The following is a 14,484-nucleotide window of genomic DNA, read 5'->3' on the forward strand; positions in this document are numbered from 1 at the left end:
GTGATTAGAGAGTTGTTTGTATATTCATGTGGTTGGATTGTTCCTTTAGAGTCTGTTTGGGGGACTGTCACTGGGACGGAGAACCTGGGGACTCTGATTGTAGGATGGTGGTAGGTTCTCCTGTTCTCTGCTGGGGGAGAGGGGGCCACCGGCACCCATGTCCCCAGGGTCTGTTTTGCCCTCTGTGGCCATGCATCTCAAGTGCGCTCTTCCCTGGAGTGCGTGGTGGGGCACCAGGCCGTGTAATCTCCCTCTGGTCTGATGATCTAGTAAAAATCTCCACTAAGGTCCTTTGTGACCTTCGGCAACTTCTACCCTTGCCCCCTGCACTGTGGTCCAGGCCTCCGCATTGTTCCACAGACACATCAGCACATTCCTGCCTCGAGGCCTTTGCACTCCTGTTCTTCTCCCTGGGATGCTCTTTCTCCAAATGCCCACACGTTCTCCCTGGGATGTTCTTCCTCCAAATGCCCACATGCCTACTCCCTCGCCTTCAAGTTGGCTCCAGTTCAGCCTCTCAGTGAGGACTTCGTGACCTCTGTCAAGGACTTTTTTTCCCCCAAAGTAAATCTTCTCATCTACTTAACAACCCACGTAACATCTATTTACAGATCATAATAATGATAATGAATACCCACGGACCACCACCCAACCTAGGCTCTCAAACTAAAGTTTTTTAACAAAGTAATGCCAATTTCCATACATGTGCCCTGCATTTGTGTCATTGTGTCACATTTATTCCTGTGGGCAGCATCTTCAGCTAGTGCCCAGAGGCCTGCTGCCCTTCCTGGGGGGTCTGCCCTATATGCCTGCCTGGGACTTCAAGAAAGGGACTCCCTGGGGTGTGTATACACACACACACACACACACACACACACACACACACACACACAGGCTGGCCATTTCCCAGGACTCTAGTGTGGGGACTTGGGCTCTGGCTGAATCACAGGTCTTCACAGTCCCAGGCTTTCCTTGCAGATGTGGAGTCCAGGACAGGACACCTCTGGGCGGCGAGATGGGAACCAGGGCACAGAAGGTGTTGGGTGGGGCAGTCCCGCAACCAGGCTGACTCACTCCAACAGCTGGGCCTGGGCTGGTAGCTCCGCCTTGCACTTGCCCAGGCCTGAAAGCCATGGCTGAGCTCCCGAGGCTTGCTCTCAGGTAAAAGGGGAGCCTGGTGGGCCACTCCTTCCCTGAAGCCCCCTCCCCAAGGCCTGCTTCCCGGAGCTGGGGCCCAGGCGCCTGGGTTCTTCCCCAGGACTGATGATTCACCCCTGCTGGGGCCTTTTCACTTCTCCTTTGGGGCTAAAAATACAGGGACCCAGGCATCCAGCTGGGCTAGGCTTCACCACGGATTGCACAATGCCCCTAGTTTGAGTGCTGCTGACGCAGGCTCCGGGTTCTGGTGGGGGAGTAAGCTGCTCCCAGACCAGGCATGCTGAGGTCAGGGCCTAGAACCCCTTCACTTCCCCTTTCCTGGGCTAAGGACTGGGGGTGCTGGGCTGACAAAGGAGGTGCTGGGGATCCCTGGACTTGGCTGTGGCCCTTGGAAATGAAACTCCTTCCTCTAGCCCCAGGTAGCCTAGGGGTCTGGCTCCCAGAATCTAGCCCCCTTCATACTAGAGTCCTAGTTAGAACTGGGAGCAGAATAGAGCAAAAGGAGACTAAGACAGAGATGGTCAGAGACAGGGAAACAGGACCAAAGAGGTAGAGAAATGGACAAAAAGAGACCCAACGAGAGGCAGACAACAGACACATGCCTTAGAAACACACAGAGAAACGGCTAGAAAAGGGAGCAAATACAGAGAGACCACCCCCAAATGGACAAAGTCAGGAAAGACTGAGGGAGAGAGGCAGGTCAGGGCTCTTTGCCCAGGCAGGCTGGGGGCGAGCCCTGTAAGAGGTCATCAACGGGGGGTCCAAAGTGCATCCTGGGCTCGGCAGGACAGGACAGCAGGCTGCCAGGGGAAGCAAGGCCCCGCCCTGCGCGCCCCCTGCTGGCCTCTGCTGCCCCCTGCTGGCTCGGGCCACAGAACTCAGGCGGGAAGAAAAGTCGGAGACAGGCTGCTTTGAGGTCACTCTTCATTCCCTCCCTGTCCCCTTCCCCGGGGGCCTGCCCCACTCCCAGCCCTGCCAGCTCACAGGGTGCCCCCAGGGCCTGTAGGTGGTGCCGGCGTCTTGCCCGTGACCTTGTTGGCACAGTCCAGCAGAGCGGTGTGAATGTCCTTGGCACAGGCAATCTGGGCTTTGATGACTGCCAGGTACTGCGGGTAGGGCAGGCTGTCAGGCTGTACTGCATCTGGTTTGGTGGCCGTGGGCACCAGAGTTGGCGAATGCTTGGCACTGTCGCAACTCTGAGACAGGCACTCATGTGCCAGGCGCTGTGGACAGGCAGGCAAGGTGTGGTATCAGTGTCCCTCCTGGTGCTCCCAACTCCACCCCAAGGGCCAGCATGGGGTAGCTGGCTGGGCCTCTGGACTCCCAGGGGTTTGCAGTCAGAGCCTGGCCCTGCTGGTCACTTGCTGGTGACCTCAGGCATGCAGCTTCCCCTCTCAGAGTCTGTTTCCTCCTTTGGAAAATCAAATGGGTTTAATGACTACCTTTGCTGCCTCATCGGGTGAGAACCGTGAGAACAGTGTGTGAGACAGCCACAGGTCCTAGTGCTTCATTAAGTGCTAACTGATGAATGTCAGCTGCTATTGCTGTGACTGTCCTAACTCCAGCCTTGACCCTGGCAGTGGCTTCTCTGATGATACCTGCTTCTGGTTTTCCTCCTTCTTCTCTGGCTGCTCTAAGAACTTCTTATTCTGCCCAAGCTTTATTTTTTTAAAATTTTTAAAAAGATTATTTATTTATTTATTCATGAGAATACACAAAGAGGAGAGAGAGAAGCAGAGACACAGGCAGAGGGAGAAGCAGGCTCCATGCAGGGAGCCTGACGTGGGACTCGATCCCGGCTCTCCAGGATCACGCCCTGAGCTGTAGGCTGCGCTAAACCGCTGAGCCACCGGGGCTGCCCGCTTTATTTTTTTTTAATGTTTATTTTCTTTAAAGATTTTATTTATTTATTCATGAGAGACACAGAGACGCAGGCAGAGGGAGAGGCAGGCTCTCCACGGGGAGCCCGATGCGGGACTTGATCCCAGGACCCCGGGATTACGCCCTGAGCCAAAGGCAGACGCTCAACCACTGAGCCACCCAGATGCTCCTGCTCAAGCTTTAAACAGGGCAATTCACAGGTCCCATCTCTTCTTGCTCTCATGCCCTCTAGGGGTTGTCCCACCCACATGCACTACACAGTTCCCACCTCTGCAGTAATATCACATCTATATCCCCAGCCTCCCCTGAAATTCCTGAGCTGTCACACTCTCCTCACCAAACTGTTCCTCTTCCTGGGTCCCTGTCTCAGGAATGGCACTGCCATTCCAACTACAGCCTTGGGCGTCATCCTGGAGATGACTCCTCCCATAGTCCGGCAGCCCCATGGTCTGTTAACGAAGCCTTCTGAGCAGCTTTCCCATCTGTTCTTCCCCACTTCCTCATGGCCCTGTCCTGGTGCAGCCTGGCCTACCTGAATCCTGTCCTGGTGGCCTCCTTGGGCTTCCAGCCTCCACTCTTGGCTCCTCTAACCCATCCTTCACTTGGCAGCCAGAAGTATATTCCTAAAAAAGCCAGCAGGGCCATGTTCTTCCCTGCTTAAAACCTTCCATGGCTCCCCACCACCCTCAAGGCTATATTCAAAAGCCAACAAGCCCTGGGGTGGCTCAGTCGGTTAAGTGCCTGACTTTGGCTCAGGTGATGATCTCTGGGTCCTGCCATCAAACCCTGTGTCAGACTTTGTGCTCAGCGGGGAGCCTGCTTCTCTCTCTCTCTCTCCCTCTGCCCCTCCCCCAACTTGTGCACGTGAGCTGTCTCAAATAAATAAATCTAAAAAAAAAAAAAAAAATCCCACAAGCCCTAATGCATATTACACCTCAGCTAAACTGAATTTCATGACATTCCGATATGAGAAATTAAAGTAGAAGCTGTCCCTTATGGTTGGAACACCTTTCTACCACCCCAGACTTCTCAAATTCTGACTTTTCCTTCAAAACCAAGTTTAAAATGATGATGATGATGATGATGACACTACAGGAAACGTTTGCCACATGCTTAGTACCATGTTGTTTTTTACATATTTGATATTGCTGTCTTTCCCCAAAATCCATTTCTTAAAGGAGAAACCCAAAGGTCACAAGTAGAGATTGATGATCCCTCTGATTCCAGAGTCTGTGCTCTTAATCACCCACCCTCTTCCATTTTTGCTCCAGCCAAAGCTCCGATGTGCTCTCTACCAGTAAACTTCCCTGAGCCACTCTCTCCCTGCCCTATCCTTGGCAGAGTCACGTGCCTTCTCTGGGCTTCCACAATCCCCCAAACTTCCCTCATTTTAATCCTGAGGGAAGGATCCTGTGCCTCTCCCATCCTAGCCCTGACCACTCTGAGCTGTCACTATTTGGGGATGTATGTCACCCCACTGAACTGGAAGCTTAGTAAAGGCAAGGATCAGAGCAACATCATGTCCCCAGCATCAGTTGAAGCACGAGAGTGGCCCATAGGAGGTGCCCCATGTGTGCCGACTGACAGGGTTTCCGGAGACCTGGGGACTGAGGCAGGGCTGTGGTCACCCAGTGTCTAGGAGGCCCCTTACCAGGCAGAGCTCCAGCTGGTCACAGAGTGCGTAGAACTCCTCCAGACACTTGTCAAAGCGCTGTATGGGTCCATCACTGCTCTTTCTATAGTCCAGGAGAAGAAGGTGACTGGAGAATGAATTTCCAATCTCTGGGACTTCAGTGTCTACCCAACCAAGTATCCATCAGGAAACCAAGTTTAGGCCCAGAAACCCCAAGGCACGGCCTAAGGGACTGTTTTAGAAGAGGCAAAAGAGCAAGGGTGGTCGCTAAGGAGTGGGGCTCGAAAACAGAAGGAAGGGGGCATAAGTGGGTGGGGATCCGCGTGAGTTTCTAAGACTAGGGAGAGCGGCTATACTCACTGGCCGTTGTCAATGTTAGTGTTCTGAATCAAGTTCTGGGCGGCGACCTTCATCAAGGTCTAGTTAAAAAAAAAAAAAAAAAAGGCACGAGATAGAGAAACAGAAGGGGGTGTAGATCTGCCAAAAGTACTTTTCGTAGATCTACACTCTTCCCTAAGATCTATTAAATTTCAAGCCTTCTCATCACTTGGCACCTCTCCTGTCAATCCAGAGTAGCAGGATTTTCCTAGAAGCCCGCTCTCACCGAGGGTCCTCCCAGTAATCTCCGACAGATCTTACACTCCTGCCTCACCCACCAATCATGGAAAGAATCTCTGTACAGGCCAGGCTTTTCCTCACGTATTAACAACCAGAGCCTTATTTTTCCTTTAAACTCCCTCCCACTCGAGTTCCGGCCATTCCCAGGCCCAACATCCGCGCTGATCCCGCTCACACTGTCAATCTGCAGAGCCTCGCTTTGGCCTCATCCAGAGGACCAAACGTCATTCCCCCTTCCTGCCTCTCCAACGCTCCTTTGCTCTCTCCCAGACTAAAGAGGCCCTCTGCCTTCCCCCTTGGAGTCAGAGAATAAGACCCCTCTAGCTACTCACAGCTCCCGGCCAATCACCTGTAGACTCTCCTTCAACTGCGGGATGAGCATCTTGTAACGCTGCACTGGATCGAAGTCCTGTTGCTGTTGCTGCAGAAGCCCGCTCTGGGCAGGCCCCACCAACTGTGCTGGTGGTTGCGGCTGCTGTTGCGGACCCGGGCCACCAGACGAACCCGGACCCGACACACCCGCGGCAGACGAAGCAGCGGCAGCTTGCTGCTGGGACGCAGCCATCTTCCTCGCCCAGCGCGCCGGAAGTGCGCCACAAGAGCGTCTCTCCCGGTTTCTTCTTGGCGTCTCTGTCTCCAGGTCCCGTTTGCTACTTAGCTCCGCCTCCCAAGCCACTCAGCCAATGGGAAGAAAGGACAACCCCCTCTCTCCCCTCCCCCTTGACTCTCAAATTAGACGTCCACATTTACGATTGCCAATCACAAGAGGCTGTTCCTCCGTCGCCCCGCCCCTTACCCAGCCGTTTGCCAATCCGGGTGTGGGTCTAATCCGGACTCTATTTCCCAGAAGGGCTCGGGGCCTGAGGCGACCTGTCGGGTCCTCAGCGTCTTGGCGGCAGTTGGTGGAGCCGGAGCTGCGAGTCCGTCTTTGGCGCTGCCTGCTCTCGTTTAGCCGAGTCTCCTCTGGCACTCTTCTCACCAGGCGACCTCATTTCGACCCTACCCGACTGAGAGCGGCGCCAACCCGAGGCCTCCCTCGGATTAGGCGTCCGCAGACGTCGGCACACCCCTCCGCGTCTCCCCGCGGCTCAGCAAGGACCCCGTCCGGGCCTCCTTCACCCTGTCGCCATGGCGCCCACCATTCAGACTCAGGCCCAGCGGGAGGATGGCCACAGGTAGGCGCCACGCCACCTGGCTGTTCCGCTTTCCTCTGGGGGTCTCCAGGTTTCGGCGAGGCTGGCGGGCGGGCGGGCGGCGGGGGGTGGGGCCGGGCGCGGGTGTCTTCCTACGACGCCGCCGGCCCCCGGGTCTGCCCGTGATGTGAGACCCTCGCCGCGAACGCCGTGACGTCACGGAGCGCTTACCTTTGACAGGGGTGGGTTCCTTCAGGGGTGGGGTGTTGTCCCCGCTCCCTGCCATGGAGTTCAGAGATTAGGCTATGGGGAGACTGTTTAAAAGGGATTGTGCGTTTATTACTCCAGTGAAGCATTTCGAGAACCCCTTTGCCAAAAGCGATTGAGCACGTAGTTCTACTAAAGCACTTGAAGACCTCTCCTCCGAGAGCGACTGAGCAGTTGGCTTCATTCAGGAAAGCGTTTGCACTTTCCCTAGGAGTTGAATATTAGGCTCCTTCCGTTAAAGTACTTGGAGCACCGCTGCCCAAAGGATTTTACCATGTGTCACCCCCACCTTCCCTTTCTTAAAAACTTGGGGAAAAAAACCTCCTTCATTCTTCTGTCCGGTTTTTTCCATCTTTGTCAATGTGTCTCTCTTACCTACCAGGCCCAATTCTCACCGGACTCTGCCGGAGAGGTGAGCCCCCTTGTGTTTTCCCAGAAGGGGTGGGCCAGTGGGGGCTGGGAGCAGAGGTGGGGCAGCAGGGGCCAGGTTTTGAACCACTGTGTTCCCAGGTCCGGAGTGGTCTGCCGAGTCAAGTACTGCAACAGCCTCCCTGACATCCCCTTCGACCCGAAGTTCATCACCTACCCCTTTGACCAGAACAGGTGAGGCGGAGATGGAGGTTGGTGAAATACCTCAATTAGATCATGAGTTCCTTGAGGGCAAGGATTGCTTTTCTTGTTGACTGCTCTTTTCTCAGCACCTAGCAACAGGACAGTAGGTGCTCCGTAAATACTTGTTAATGAATGAAACAAGCAGTGTCCAAGTCTCTTCCCACTGAAGAGCCAGGCTTCTGGCCCCTGCGTGGGGGACACTCCCCATTTTGAGTTCCTCCCTGGAGAGGCTTAGGCTCTGGGAAGCAGGGATGTGAGGGGTAAAGCTGGAATCAGGAAGCCATAATGCGTGTTTCCCCACCCAGGTTTGTCCAGTATAAAGCGACTTCCTTGGAAAAACAACACAAGCACGACCTCCTCACTGAGCCAGACCTGGGGGTCACCATTGACCTTATCAACCCGGATACCTACCGCATCGACCCCAATGGTGTGTGGGAAGGCAGGGAGGACCTGCTCTAGGCCAGCAAAGGCCAGGTCCTGCCTCACGACCCTCTTGTTCTCCCTTAGTACTCCTCGATCCCGCTGATGAGAAGCTTTTGGAAGAAGAGATTCAGGCCCCTACAAGCTCCAAAAGGTGAGTGTGCTGGAGACATCAGGGGTGTGTGTGTGTGTGTGTGTGTCTCTCTCTCTCTCTTTAATGGGAGGAGAGTGGTGGGTCCTAAGTGCCTAATACTCTACCCCAGATCCCAGCAGCATGCGAAGGTGGTGCCATGGATGCGGAAGACTGAGTACATCTCCACTGAGTTCAACCGTTATGGCATCTCCAATGAGAAGCCTGAGGTCAAGTAAGTTGTGGTGGGTAAGGAGGGAAAGCGGAGATTTCAGGTGTGTCCAGTGATCCCTAAAGGCCTCTCTCTTTACTTGTAGGATTGGGGTTTCTGTGAAGCAACAGTTCACGGAGGAAGAAATTTACAAAGACAGGGATAGCCAGATCACAGCTATTGAGAAAACTTTTGAAGATGCCCAGAAGTCGGTAATTGAGGGACTGGGGTAGGATGGTGGTTGCAGGCAGAACAAGGTACAGCTCCAAAACTCCACGTCCTCCTCTTCACCGACCCTGTTTTTGCCCCCACCAGATCTCCCAGCATTACAGCAAGCCCCGAGTGACACCGGTGGAGGTCATGCCTGTCTTCCCAGACTTTAAGGTCAGATCCAGGGCAGGGAGGCAGCAAAGATAGCCTGCCATCGCTGCTCATCCCAGTCTAATGCCAGTGTTCTTGCCCCAGATGTGGATCAACCCATGTGCTCAGGTCATTTTTGACTCAGACCCAGCCCCCAAGGACACGAGTGGTGCAGCTGCATTGGAGATGATGTCTCAGGCCATGATCAGGTAAGTAAGTAACCCCACTGCCCACCCATGTTCCTCACTGCCCCTTTGTCCTCACTCTTCATTTTCTCCTTTTTCCATCCAGAGGCATGATGGATGAGGAAGGGAACCAGTTTGTGGCTTATTTCCTGCCTGTGGAGGAGACACTGAAGAAACGAAAGCGGGACCAGGAGGAGGAGATGGACTATGCACCGGATGATGTGTGCGTGGGTTGGGGTTAAGTTTTGGGGATTGAGAATTGGGTCTTTTTTCCCCTCATAAAGAAGAAATGGGGTGACCTTGTTCCCATCATCCTCATCAGGTATGACTACAAGATTGCCCGGGAGTACAACTGGAATGTGAAGAACAAAGCTAGCAAGGGCTATGAGGAGAACTACTTCTTCATCTTCCGGGAGGGTGATGGGGTTTACTACAATGAACTGGAGACCAGGTACTTGGTACACGCCTACCTCAGATTAACCTGGGCCTGCGCTTTAGAATCCTGATCCTGGGGTACACAGGAACTACGCTGCAGGTCATTTGTACATAAGGATTGGTCTCTCCTGCATTTTAAACAGGAGCAGCAGAAGCCTGCTCAAGCATGGGAGCTGGACCTAATTCTAACAAAAAGAACCCAGGAAGGAGATTGAGCCTTTCTGTAGGGTAGATAGCCAAATTCCATCTGATAATAAGAGATTTCATGTGAAAGTCAGCATAAACAAAATACAGAGTAATACGTCAAATTAGGATAAATATTTTAAATGAAATCTTGGATATCCAAGTTAATAAGGGGATCCCCCCCACCCCGTCCCCCAAACAAACTTTCCCCTGAGAGCTAGACGTTTGTTTACTTACTCCTGTGCTAGGGCCCTCAGTGTAATGTAAGGGTTGGGAAAGAAAGTGTGATCTTGAGTTTGTTTAAAGCAAGAGATCCCAAACTCTGATCCCATCCATGTAGAAGGTAGCACAGTGGGCTGGTGGGCTGAGTGACCTGGAGCTCTTGACAACCTCCAAGGGCACCATGACCTGGCCCAGCAAAGGGTTCCATCCTATTGTTGCTATGCTATGGGAAGGAAAAGGGGCCACAGTTTAGCATTTTCCCAAAGCCAGCCATCTAGATTCTGTGCTTTTAAGTGCTGGTAACTAATGCACCTTGAAATCTCTTATGTGCACACATTTGTGTTGTGTGTGCACACGCACGTGTGTATACACATACACTTTATAAATACAGGGGACTTGTGGAGCTATTAGTCTTCCCTTTCCCTTACCCGACCTGAGTGTGGTCTCCTTCATTCAACCCACATTGATTCTGGTCTGTTCTGGACTAAACATTGGTGAGATAGTAAGAATCAAGTCAGATCTTTAGATGCATCTTCCACATACCCCTCCTCACCAACTTGCCCACTGCAGGGTCCGTCTGAGTAAACGCCGGGCAAAGGCTGGGGTTCAGTCCGGTACTAATGCCCTGCTTGTGGTCAAACACCGGGACATGAATGAGAAGGAATTAGAAGCCCAGGTAACAAGCATCACTGGCCCAGGGCACCCACGGAGGGTGGGAATGGGTAAGGAGAGAAACAAGCCTAACAGAACACCCTCTTCCCCCTCAACCCTGCTGCTTCTAGGAGGCACGGAAGGCCCAGTTGGAGAACCACGAACCCGAAGAAGAAGAGGAAGAAGAGATGGAGACGGAAGAGAAAGAAGCTGGGGGCTCAGGTAAGCTGGAAAGGCCAAACCCCAGGAGTCCTGGAAGGGTGGGAAACTGGGTCTCACTTCTCCCTGCTTCCTTACAGATGAGGAACGCGAGAAAGGCAGCAGCAGTGAGAAGGAAGGCAGTGAGGATGAGCGCTCAGGCAGTGAGAGTGAACGCGAAGAGGGTGACAGGGACGAGGCGAGTGACAAGAGTGGTAGCGGCGAGGATGAGAGCAGTGAAGATGAGGCCCGGGCTGCTAGGGACAAAGAGGAGATCTTTGGCAGTGATGCAGATTCAGAAGACGATGCGGATTCTGATGACGAGGACAGAGGCCAAGCCCGTGGCAGTGACAACGATTCGGACAGTGGCAGTGATGGGGGTGGCCAGCGGAGCCGGAGCCGCAGCGCCAGTCCCTTCCCCAGTGGCAGTGAGCACTCCGCCCAGGAGGATGGCAGTGAAGCTGCAGCTTCTGATTCCAGTGAAGCTGACAGTGACAGTGACTGAGTCCCAGGCCCTTCAGGGTTGGTGCAGACACGATTATAATGCGAGCATTATGCGTAGGAAGGCACTTTGAGTGGTCTGTTTGCGAACCCTTCGCTTTGTTTCCCTCCTCTCCTCCAGGCCTTGCTGTTAATAAAGCCAACTTCTTTCCCTTTACTTCCGCTCCCAGCCCTATGGTCTCATTCGGCTTCCACCTCTCCTTCCCGCCCTGTCCCAGGAGCTCGATGGCCTCAGCCTAAGGCCTCTAGGTTTTCCATGAAATGTAGCATAACAAAGGTCAGAATCTTTTTTTTTTGTTTCTTGTTTTTTTTTTTTTTTTTTTTCCAAAATAAGCCCAGACCATTAAACAAGTGAAACTCCAACAAGTAAGTCTTCTCCAACAGCGAGAAAAACTGTACAGTTACTCAAAGCTGATTCTGCCAGTGGGGCTGGGAATAGGAGGGAGGGTGAAATCATGGTGGGGGGCAGGGGGCTTGGGGGGGCTGGAACAGAAGAGGATCAGGGTCCTGCTCATCAGAGTGGGGCCGCCTGCGTCCTGCACACTCTGCTGTCAGGTGGGGGGAAGGGGGCAGCTCTCGCCTCCCATTGTGTGTGTGTGGGGTGTCCCTCACCACCTCCCAATGCCAGGCAGAGCCAGCTCACCCTGATGGGTAGTGAAGACGACAGGACTGGCTGGGAGGTGGTGAGGGTCCTGTACGAGGGACACCCTGCTGATTCCAAACGAGGTGGCCCCTGTCCATCCCACTTCCCGGGGCTATTGGGAGGGGGACTGGAGAAGCCCTGGGAGCTTGAGGGGAATGAGCAAAGGCACAGAAACATGGAGGGGCCGGGGTGGGGGACTTGCATAGGTTGATGAGTGTGCAAGAGGTACATAAATAAACCTGACACCCCACCCAGCCCGGCACTGGGAGAGGAGGTGGGGACCTTAGCAGATCCCCAGGGCCACCCCACCCCCTGGCTTCCTCCCCCTCCCTGGGCTCAGAGCTGAGGGAGGTCCAGACCAGGAGGGCAGAGGCAAGAAGGTCTGGGGAATGGGCTGAGAGTGCAGGGAGGGCGGTGGTTTTAAAATTTTTTTTTTTGGTTTTTTGTTTTTTCCCAACATTTTGTATCTTTAATAACATACACAATGGTTACCAGCCATATTCATAACAAAAGTTATTCATAAAATGTATCTAAAAATAACATTTTTTTTCCTTTTCGGTGTGAAAAGCTTGAGAATGTCCCAGTGGGGGGTGGGGTGGGTTGAGTGGGAAGAGGGGGTTGGAATAGGGGACCCTGGCTTCCCCACAGCCTGAACCCCCAAATCCCCTCCCTCCACCTGGGCCCCAGCACAACCCCTCAGCAGGAACAGAGACCAGAGGGTCTGTGTGACTCCACAGCTGGGACAAATCTCTGGGTTATGATATAGTGTTCCACTTAAGTGAGGTCATGACAGAATGGGGGGGTGGGGAAGGATGAAAGAAAAGGGGTGGGGAAAGAAACCAAAAACCAAACAATCCCCTTTCCCTTATTCCTTACCCCAAGTCTTTCAGCAACCAGACCTGGGAGTGGACAAGGGTGTGTTGGTTGCGGGAAGGGGATGTTAAGGCAACAGACTTCCTGACCTCACTGGCTGCCCTGGCTCCTGGCCTTCAACCTCTGCATCCGGGGAGCCAGGACGGGGGAAGCGGGGAAGGGCTAGGGGGTCTGGAGGAGGGGGCTCTGCCCTCTCCCCTCGTAAAATTCAGGCTCCCCCTGCCACTGTCTTGGCTCAGAGAGAGGCCTGGGGATTCTAAAAATGAGAGGGAATGATCAGAGAGAAAAACCGTTAAGAACTATATAAATATGCATCTTAAATAGGCCTAAGAAATTAATTGTAGAGAACCTCTGATAAACAGGGCAAAAGGAGGTGAGTAAAAGGAGGGTGGCTCCTGTCCTTGGGGAATGATGGGAATGGGGAAGAGAGGCAGGTGATAAGGAGAGAGAGGCTCCTCTCCTCATCCACCACCTTCTCCTTAGCTCCTCTCAAATAACATCCAGGAGAGCAAGTGGTCAACCCCGTTCCTCTCCCCAGATGTCAGATGGTGCTGAGCAGGCCCCGCAAGACAGGGGGAAGCTGCTCCCTTAGGAGGGGCGGGTGGCCGGCAGTCTGGAGGAGGCAGGGGTGGGACGGGGCCAGGCAGGGGATGAGGGAGGGAAGGAGGGGCAGTCAGGCTAGCCAGTCCCTGCTCCCTTTATCCTGGCTGCCCCCTACCTCCCTGAGCCTCAGCAGGAATCCCTCGACGGGCCTGGGAGTGAGCAAGGCGTGTGCCAATGTTAAACAAAAGTTAAAAGGGTGAGAGAGTAGAAAAATACTAGACTGTATAGCTGAGCCAGCCCACCCTCTCGCTGTCGCGGAGAAGCCCGTTGGGGGTTGGCCCCCGCCCGCCGCCCAGGGAGCCTATGGGTGCGCTGGGCTGTGGGTCCCGTCAGATGGTGGAGGTTTTGTCTGTCCCATCTGTGGTAAGAAAGGGAGGAAGGGAGGAAGATCAGGAAGTGGCGGGAGGCCCAAGAAAAGGCGCTCCGGGAGCCTGTCATCCCAGTCAGGCCCTCCCTGGAGGCTGGCCTCCCCTAGGGACCCCTCAGGATGCTCTGAGTTGCTCAGTTCAGAGGCGGAGACGCTGCTGGGTAGGTGGGAGCTGGGTCAGGGAAAGAGGAAATGCTCACCACCCAAGGCGTGTTCTGTCATGCTCAGACACAGAGACTCCAGAGTGGGATTGATCTCCAGGTCAGGCCCAGGGACCGGGCAGTCTGAGGGGGAGAGAACAGAGGCAAAGGCTGAGCTCAGGTGGAGAGCAGAGCCTGGGAGACCGAGCACTGGATGGGCTGCCGTGGGGGGAGGGCTGACAGGGATAAGAGGGAGGGAGGGAGAGGCAGGAGATGGAGGAACCGCATGTGAGACGTGGCACACGCTCTGATGGGAAGTATGATTGGGCAGGGGTGAAGGACAGTCGGGCCGGGGGTGCACAGAGCAGGGAGAGGCTTAGCAATGAACAAAAAGCCTGACCAGCAGGCTGAGGGAGTGTGGGAAGCTGAGGGCGCTTCCTGGAGGCCGCACCCTGCACGTTGCCTTAGGCACAGTCTGGGCATTGGCCCCAGGCACTGGGCAGCCCCATACCTGCTCTGTAGTTGGTGCAGAAGCTTAATTAGAACCCTTCCCAACCCTACTTGGACTTGCTCCCCTGGGCAGGATGTCATCTGGGCAGGCCTGGCAGACGGGGCAAATCAGGACAGCAGCCATGGGGTTTGTCCTCAAGTCACCTCTAAAGGGCCTCTTGTTCTGGTGTCTGGGAAACAGCCCACTCCTGAGCAGAGCTGACCCCACCCTACACTGCTTAAAACCCCTTCCTTGGCTCCTCACTGCTATGGGGAGGAAGCCTGAGCTCTCTGCCTGGGTTCAGAACACTCTTTTGCTCCCACTCCCAGCCTTACCTGTCATCACATCCCCAATGAACTCTGAGCTCAGACCATGTTGGGACACCTAACTGGCCGTTCTTAGCAAATATATATTTTTTTGACCTTGGGCAAGTCACCTCTCTGAGTCTCAGATTTATGACTGACATGATGGGAATAACACCAGTGCCCTCATGTACACAGCCGGGAGAAACTGATTTGATGGAGTAGGAAAGGTGTTGGATACACAGTCCAGCACACAGCACGTCAGTAA

At 54.1% G+C, this 14,484-nt stretch overlaps 3 protein-coding genes across 6 annotated transcripts in view; 1 reads left to right on the forward strand and 2 right to left on the reverse strand.

Moving 5' to 3' along the window:
* Positions 1-1,846: 1,846 nt before the first annotated feature.
* MED29 (mediator complex subunit 29) lies at positions 1,847-6,628 on the reverse strand. Of its 2 annotated transcripts, XM_072778263.1 has the most exons (5): positions 5,640-6,076; positions 5,033-5,091; positions 4,691-4,775; positions 3,089-3,109; positions 1,847-2,293 (listed from the first exon to the last, which is right to left on the reverse strand). In XM_072778263.1, exons 1-5 carry the CDS (start codon positions 5,853-5,855, stop codon positions 1,859-1,861), a joined length of 816 nt encoding a protein of 271 aa, XP_072634364.1. In that variant the 5' UTR covers positions 5,856-6,076; the 3' UTR covers positions 1,847-1,858. The 2 variants fall into 2 exon arrangements, with proteins under 2 accessions (XP_072634364.1, XP_072634362.1); XM_072778261.1 differs by lacking the exon at positions 3,089-3,109 and having other exon boundaries at positions 2,066-2,381; positions 5,640-6,628.
* On the forward strand, positions 6,122-10,955 carry PAF1 (PAF1 homolog, Paf1/RNA polymerase II complex component). Its single transcript, XM_072778250.1, has 14 exons — positions 6,122-6,465; positions 7,073-7,102; positions 7,201-7,293; positions 7,608-7,729; positions 7,810-7,876; positions 7,986-8,087; positions 8,170-8,275; positions 8,379-8,447; positions 8,529-8,632; positions 8,715-8,831; positions 8,931-9,059; positions 10,019-10,124; positions 10,231-10,321; positions 10,399-10,955. The coding sequence occupies exons 1-14, from the start codon at positions 6,419-6,421 to the stop codon at positions 10,800-10,802; spliced, it is 1,587 nt and encodes a 528-aa protein (XP_072634351.1). The 5' UTR covers positions 6,122-6,418; the 3' UTR covers positions 10,803-10,955.
* Positions 6,218-14,484, reverse strand: part of SAMD4B (sterile alpha motif domain containing 4B) — a 43,015-nt gene continuing 34,748 nt past the window's right edge. Inside the window, exons 12-14 of one of the 3 annotated variants that reach the window (XM_072778236.1) lie at positions 13,485-13,568; positions 7,324-7,391; positions 6,218-6,737 (exon numbers count right to left, since the gene is read on the reverse strand). In XM_072778236.1, coding sequence (XP_072634337.1) covers positions 6,651-6,737; positions 7,324-7,391; positions 13,485-13,568 — 239 coding nt within the window. In that variant the 3' untranslated portion in view covers positions 6,218-6,650. The other 2 variants (XM_072778214.1, XM_072778226.1) reach the window with 2 other exon arrangements.

The sequence above is a fragment of the Canis lupus genome, chromosome 1 (assembly GCF_048164855.1).
Source record: "Canis lupus baileyi chromosome 1, mCanLup2.hap1, whole genome shotgun sequence".
Classification (NCBI taxonomy): Eukaryota; Metazoa; Chordata; class Mammalia; order Carnivora; family Canidae; genus Canis; species Canis lupus.

Excerpts from the sequence above, each read along its gene's own strand:
- MED29 (XM_072778263.1), bottom strand. The coding sequence starts at position 5,855 with ATGGCTGCGTCCCAGCAGCAAGCTGCCGCTGCTTCGTCTGCCGCGGGT. Across the intron at positions 3,110-4,690 it reads ACCAGCTGGAGCTCTGCCTG|CCTGCCTCTCCCTCTGCCTG; the intron begins GTAAGGGGCCTC and ends CCCCGTGGAGAG. Across the intron at positions 2,294-3,088 it reads CTGCCTCTCCCTCTGCCTGC|TACAGCCTGACAGCCTGCCC; the intron begins GTCTCTGTGTCT and ends AACCAGATGCAG.
- PAF1 (XM_072778250.1), top strand. The coding sequence starts at position 6,419 with ATGGCGCCCACCATTCAGACTCAGGCCCAGCGGGAGGATGGCCACAG. Across the intron at positions 6,466-7,072 it reads CAGCGGGAGGATGGCCACAG|GCCCAATTCTCACCGGACTC; the intron begins GTAGGCGCCACG and ends CTTACCTACCAG. Across the intron at positions 7,103-7,200 it reads CACCGGACTCTGCCGGAGAG|GTCCGGAGTGGTCTGCCGAG; the intron begins GTGAGCCCCCTT and ends CTGTGTTCCCAG.